Genomic DNA, 7,562 nt, shown 5'->3' on the forward strand with positions numbered 1-7,562 from the left:
TATTTGATGAATGTTTGTCAGCCATGAACCAATCCCTCTGGTGGCCTTACTCTCTCTGATCTCCCGTCAGTACCAAGTGTTGGTTACTTTGGGTTTCCTTTTTTGAATGAATGTCTAGCGAGTTAACTCAGTGAGCTTTGAAGAAGCACAGTTTTGTGCTCTTCCCATTTAGAGGTAAGTGTGCTTTCCTCACCAACTTCACTATGATTTTGTTCTTTAAAATGTACCTATTCTCTGCAAGACATTTATGCTCTTACATGCTACTTCCATTTTGACATTTGAGGCCCCCATGTCCTAGGCATCCACTGATCCAAACAAGTTATCAAGCTTAGTATCCATTTTGCAAATTGACTTGCCATTGTGGAACAGTTTTTCCATAACCTGGGCAATGCTGCAGGTACCGAATCTTCAGGGTGTCTGCAGGGGTTGGTGTATCTTGAAGGATTCAGGTCCCATTCTTTTTCTTTTTGTTTAAATTTAGGAATAAGCTTCAAAGAACAGAGACTCAGGTGGTCATTATGAACACGGCGGAAACAACCGCCGTGTTCATGCTGGCGGTCAGAACACTGACCGCCAGCGACCCCGGATCCCCCCCCCCCCCCCCGGCCAGATAATGAACTTTTCTGTGAGCCCGCGGGCGGAAACCTTGTTTCCGCCTGCCGGCTCTCAGAAAGGCTCGGCCAGGACATTGACGGCGGCTCCACATGGAACCGCCATCAATGCCTCTGTGCGGCAGGTGCAGGTGCAGTTGCACCCGTTGCGCAGATCGCTGCCCGAAAATCGGGCAGTGACCTGCGTGACGGGGCTCTGCACCGGGATCCCTGCACTGCCCATGCAAAGTGCATGGCCAGTGCAGGGGCACCCCCCTTCGCCAGCCTTTTTCTGGCGGGATATCCCACCAGGAAAAGGCTGGCGGGAAATGAAACATTATCCGCAGGGTAGCGCAGCTACCCTGGCGGATGGTGTTTCAACCCGCCGCCAGGCTGCCTGACGGCGGGAGCCTGGCGGTGGGTGACGGCTGCCACTGGCGGCCGTCACCATCTCCATTATATGGCAGTTTGGCCTGCCATGCCGACAGGCGGCTTCAGGCTTCAGGCTTCAGGTGGGCCAAACCGCCATGATCGTAATGAGGGCCTCAGACTCTTTTTCTTCTTGCCCTTAGGTTCTGCCATTTTGAACATTTCTTTGTGACTTACCTTTACTGCTTGGTCACAGATGTTTACTATCCTGTTACCGCTGTTGTACAGTTCAATACACTTCTTGTTTGTCAATCAAATCAGTTTATTGTGTCAGGGGATTTGACATCTTTTCTATGTGGTAGAAATGACCAAGTCACAAATGCACATGACAAGCTGCTCCTATGCTTCTCTCGCTGATTTAATAAGTTAATCCCTGTGAATATCTAAGGACCTTATTCTGCTTGATGTTTGGATAAATGAGTAGAAAACTCCCAATGTTTAGCTGAGCAACTGGCTCTCATTGGCTGCATATCATTTGTGCAATATATACAAAATGTATTCTAATCCATAAAAACACATGTTAACCCCTGTTAACTTCTGTGTGGGAAGTCCAGTCTACACTAGACCCTGGCTCCTCACAGCTGTTGAATAATGAGATACATCAGAATTTTAACTGCCTAATGTCTTTATTGATTTTAGACTTTCACACAGGCTAAATAACAGGCAGCAGAGGTAGGCATGGTCACACTTGTGGGATTCCTTTGGGTTCTGCACAACAGAATGTGGTGCAGAGGTCTTCAACTCGAGGTGCCCCTTCCACTGGGGTCCATGAATTATCCAAAGGGAGAACCAGGCACTGCCAACTGCAACATCATACTAAAACAGTATAGTCTGTTTAGTGAAGAAGTAGTGGCACTGGGCCACTTTGTAATGGGTCATTGGTGTCAGCTTTTGCCACTCATTTTGTGGCAGGGAGTAGGTGCCAAATGTATTGTCCCATTTCAGAGAAAGGACTACACTGTGGATACCTTTACACCTTAGGGAGACCCCACTACCCATAGAATGTTAGCATCCAGGCATTTGGTCCCATTTTTAAAGGGGTACCTGAACATAACGGCAATGTCTGAATTATTAAGTATATTTAGAGCTGCCAGTTTTATAAAATAATTGAAAAAATATACATTCTGGTCATTCTGGGTAGCCCAGTAGAATTTTATTAAACAAGAGGAGACACAGCTTTAAAAAGCTTGAAGACCGCTTAATTAGAGAAACAACGACATAAAAGATATTCTTGTATGCGTTCATGTCCTGCCCTGCATCGAAAATAAAGATAAGGGTACTGCACACCAGCCTTTAAACAAAATCATGCCTATCCTATGAGTCATCCCTTTAGAGGTGGCCCTTGGAGATTCCTCTTTATCATTCTCTTCAAGGCCCCCTTCACATCTTGGTTCCTCAAGCTGTAGATAATGGGATTGAGCATTGGTATCACGACTGAGTAAACTGCAGAGATCAGGCTGTCCTGTCTCTGTGAGTGGTTGCTCGAAGGCTTCATGTACATGAATATAGCTGTCCCATAGAATAGAGTCACCACAGTGATGTGGGAGGTACAGGTGGAGAAGGTCTTGCATCTCCCTTCTGCTGACGGGATCCTCATAATGGCTATGATGATGAAGATATATGAGATGAGAGTGAAGAGGAGGGAGCCAATTCCAAAAGCCCAGCTAGCCAGGGTCAATAGGATGTTGTTTACCCTTGTGTCACTGCAGGAGATCTTCAGCAGGGGTTGGACCTCACAGAAGAAGTGTTCCACATCATGAGAAGCACAGTATGTTAGTTGGGAGGCCAGTGAGGTCTGCACCAAGGAATGCGTGCAGGCACTTGCCCAGCTCCCAGATGCCAAGCTAATGCATGCTGCCTTGCCCATGATGGTGAAATACCGCAATGGGTAGCAGATGGCCACATATCGGTCATAGGCCATAACAGCCAAAAGGGCACACTCTGTTGAACCAAAGAAGGTGAAGAAGAACATCTGAATGAAGCAGCGGTTGAATGAGATTGCCTTCCTATCCCTCAGAAAGTGTATCAGCATCTGTGGTACAGTGGTGGTGGTGTACCAAATGTCCAAGATTGACAGATTACCGAGAAAAAAGTACATCGGAGTATGGAGGCGCACATCAGACCTTATGGCTGACAATAGTGAAACATTTCCTATCCAAGTCATCAAGTACATATTGAAGAACACTACAAACAGTGGGATCTGAAGGTGGGGCAGTGAGGAGAGGCCCATGAGGATAAAGTCATTCCTACTGGTCAGATTGCTCATGGTTGTTGATTCAAGCACCTGTAAAAGAAACAAGTTAAGCCAGATTGTTAGTGTGCACTGATAACACATGTTTGTTTTTACATTTAAAAAAAAAAGCATAAACAATCTAATTACATTCATGACATTTTGAAATCTTGCAATTTCTTTCATTAAATAATTAGCAATTACAGCTAAAGCAAATACAAAGATACAGTTCTCATAGATCTTCATAAGTGAAGTATTCGTAGTCTTTTATTGTACTGGCCCAGGATGTCCTAATGAAATTATAACCTTCCCTGTACATTGCAGTAATGTTTCTCTTAATGTATTCAATTATTGTCAGGCAACTCTAATGTAGACTAAGCATGTATAATCATCTAGTGCTTTACTATCCTGAGAGCTATGATAGCTCTTAAGACAAACACCCACATCACGGGTCAAAAGAAGTTCATGATCAATACACGACCTCGTAGACCATCGCACCTGCACTCTGTCACAGCACAGCTCTCATCGCTTAACACCCCACTGCCAAAGTATATGTAAACTGTCAATGAGAGAAGGCATCAAAAGGAGCCAAAGTTGCCTACTACTAGTGCTGACAACCTTGGAAAACACCCTGCCACAAGTTGGCAATCACAGCCTTCTGGGAACCACTGGTCTGCTGCAAGTTTTTTGCCAGGTACTTTGCTCTCTTTGGGCCACATGTACAAAGCTTTTTTCCAGTCACAAATGGGGCGATTCACAGAAGTGGTCCATTGGCAACTGGAAAAATGCAATTTGGGATGCTCCCCCAGGACGACGGTGATGCAGGCCCTCATCATCAGCCGACTGGATTACCACAACGCACCCTATGAGGCATCACAAGTAAACTCATGCAAAGACTCCAGATGATCCAAAATGCTGCTGCTAGACTGATTCTCAACCTGCTCCAGAGAACACACATCACCTAGCACCTGAAGGAACACCACTGGCGATCCAGAAGAGATGCCAGTTCGAACTCCTGACCCACGTCTACAAAGCCCTCCATGACCAAGGACCCCCCCTACTTGAACTACCGCCTGCACTTCCACTGACCTCCCAAGAACCTCCGATCCTTACACCATACCCTCGCACAGATACTTTGCATACTCCGCTGCCACTCCGGAGGACACTTCTTCTCCCATCTTGCTGCCAAAGCCTGGAACGCACTCCCCCGCCACCTCCGCACCGCTTCCTTGCTGACCCACTTCATGAAAGGACTCAAGACCTGGCTCTTCGACGAATACCTGCAGCAAGCGCCTGGATACCCTCTTTGTGACAAGCCACACTGTACAAGTAAGACCAGATTGACAATGCTTTGCAGTGTTTATGCTCTCTAAAGATAGCCAAAATACATCCCCTGCCTTGAGCTCGTTTGCCTGTGTGTGCCACTGCCAGTGTAGTTCTGGGTAGAAAGAGGTAGCAACAGATCTCCCAGTTTCATTTTGTAAGGTTTGGTCTGTAGCAAAAAAGACAAAACAGAGCCGTCTCTGCCCTTTGTTAAAGATGGCCACCAAAAAAGATGGATGATCAGAATCCTAGCCTTTCACATCCCAAGGTGTCTAGCTGTAGGGGAATAATGTCCTCTCTTCAAAAGCTTTTGCGGTAGATTTCTATCAGGGATGACTACTCTGTCATCAAACAACAGTAGTTTGTTATGTTATTTTCTTTAAAGGGGATCTTTGGAAACAAATTGTTTTTCATCTATTGTTTGATAACATTTCAAATGTTCATATGTTGTTTAACCAAGTCCTTGTCATTGTCTGATAGATGACTCTGAGTGGCTAAAATCGTTTGAAGGCTGTTTTTATGTTGAAGTTCTTACCTTCCTTGCAGCATCCACTTTCCCATGCATATCTCCTGGACTGTAACTTGCCTCATAAGGCAACCTAGAAAAGAACACCGACTTCATGGCATGTGTGGAATGTATGCATTTCACAGACTTCATATATTTCAAGGTGAAATACAAAGAAATTCCCATCTTCTTCTTGCTTTGTCTTCCGATGATAATGTTCTGCAAATGTTCCCTAAATGCTTGGGTTGGTTGGTGGAACTTGGATTTTGTTTAACTACTTCAACAGGGTTTGGGACTGACATCTTTGCTGGTGTCCAATGTTTTTCTTGCCTTCTTTGGGTTTGCTGGGCATCAATTTTTAATGTCAGTTCAAAAAGTGTAGTAGTGTTTGTGGGTATATTCACAACAAAAGGAGCCTCCTTAAATCGTTCACGATGGACTTGATAGGAAGCTGTTGTGCTGCACACTTATGTGTCCAGGATATTTAATTGATGAACTTTTGGAACTGGCCAATGTATGCCACCAGGGATTCCTTGCCTTGCACAGAGTAAGTAAGGCACTGTGGGCAGCTAATTTTATTTGTATTTTGCCAAGCACAACTGTATATTGCTGTACAAGAGTTTCAAAGCTTTAAAGCCGAGGGATTTGGATATGAATTAGGAAATAGCCCAGATGAAAGCATCTTTGCTTGGATAAGGAAACATAAAAATTACCTTCCCTTGATCAACTGAAATTGACTGAAGTTTTGCTATGAAATGCAAATTGCATTGAGCGTTAAACATTTGAAAGCAGAATGGGTCTTCAGTGATTTTTTTGGTGCTTCCAAATGGGAGAAGCATCTGGCACTGGTCCCACTTGTGCGAGTAACAAATGACTTCCTCCTGGGCCTCGTATACGAGATTTTGGTGCACGGCAGCACCACAAGGATTCTTGCTGCACTGCCCTGCATCAAACGAAAATAAAATATTTTAGTGCTTAAATGCCCTTTGTGAAAATCAAATCACTTGATAAATACATCAAATCAAGTTAAACAGCTGAGTGCATTAGCAGAGGCACATGTTGTGGGCATATTTTGAGGAACCTCAACATTCAAGGGTATACCAAAGCACTAAATCTTATGTCTGAGGCTAAAAAGCCATGGGGGAAAAGCCCATAAAGCATAATAGAAAAGAAAGACCACCTTATTGATGTATCTGACCTAAAGAACAATCAAGATGGTTGCGTGAACTAACACAGTTTGCTGCAGCTCCACTCAGGGTGTAGGAGCTGCCTGTTGTCAGCTCCATGGCCAGGCAACTGAGTCTCTGCTATGGTGTGATTGGACTGAGAGGTATGCAGCTATCGGCTTGCCATTGACTGGTCCACCCAAGATAGCCCACCCAAGAGGGCTGATGAAACGTACATGCAACACAGGTTGGGTGGCTGCCTACAATTGAGAGAAAGATCCTGGTGGCACCATACAAGGAAGGGAGGCTGTGCATCTCTCAAGGCTGAAGGTGATCTTCCCTGGGCCTGGCTGAAGCCTCTACTGGAAAAGTCAGAGCTTTCTGTGGCCATAGGCTCATAAATACAGAGGCCTATTGATCATCAATGGCTCTTACACTGCACCGTACTGCTGGTGTACAGGCCTACATGTGGGACAAACCCTCATGTGGAAAGCAATTGAAACAGGAGGAATCCAGGAAGAACAGTTTGGTGCAATTACAGGGGCCTACCCAGGAGGGTAATCACATGCAAATGCTTAAGATCTGATTAGCTTACTGCCCCATCCCCACCAGAACAAGAAACTGCACATCTTAGATTAGTTTGTAGGGAGCAGGTAAGAAAAGAGAATCAGGGGCATGATTGATAAATAGACAAATGGGGTCCATAGTGCAGATGACTTAGATGAAGGAGACAGTTGAAGTCAGATTTACAACAATAGTGAATGCCAAACCAGTCTGCAACATCCCCCACACCCTCTCACCTCGAATTGAAGCAACTCCTCATGTAAGGTAACAAGACCTCACTGAGAAAATAGATACTTTGGTGATGAATACCACACAACTCAGACAAAGCCTTCCCAAAATATGAGAGCTGAGAAAGTGACCTCAGAATATCTCAGGCTTAGTATGTTCCTGCAATCACTCTGGGTAAAAATCTGAACTACAACCCGCAACGAAAAACAGGCGAAATTGACAAGTATTGATGATGAAATACAACAGAATAATATACTCCTCCTTGGATTACTGGAGAGAATAGAGACTCAGCTCATGGGTCTCTTCCTTAACAATGTTTTCCCCACTTTGTTCCCAGATCAAAATGCCATGAAGGACATAAATGTGGACAGTGCACATAAAACGCCAGCTCAGCACCCACCCTCAAGTGCACCTCCTGGAATGATCATGATACACTTACAAAGATAACGCTACAAAGTGAATCTTCTAATAATGGCACATTAGCCTGAAGAGACAGAATAAAATGGGAAACAGTAGTTCTGTTCAGC

General features: G+C 44.8%; 1 protein-coding gene across 1 annotated transcript; it reads right to left on the reverse strand.

Moving 5' to 3' along the window:
- Nucleotides 1-2,340: 2,340 nt before the first annotated feature.
- LOC138262307 (olfactory receptor 5AR1-like) lies at nucleotides 2,341-3,285 on the reverse strand. The gene has a single exon (XM_069212205.1). The coding sequence runs from the start codon at nucleotides 3,283-3,285 to the stop codon at nucleotides 2,341-2,343; it is 945 nt and encodes a 314-aa protein (XP_069068306.1).
- Between the last annotated feature and the right edge of the window lie 4,277 nt (nucleotides 3,286-7,562).

The sequence above is a fragment of the Pleurodeles waltl genome, chromosome 10 (genome assembly GCF_031143425.1).
Source record: "Pleurodeles waltl isolate 20211129_DDA chromosome 10, aPleWal1.hap1.20221129, whole genome shotgun sequence".
Taxonomy (NCBI): Eukaryota; Metazoa; Chordata; class Amphibia; order Caudata; family Salamandridae; genus Pleurodeles; species Pleurodeles waltl.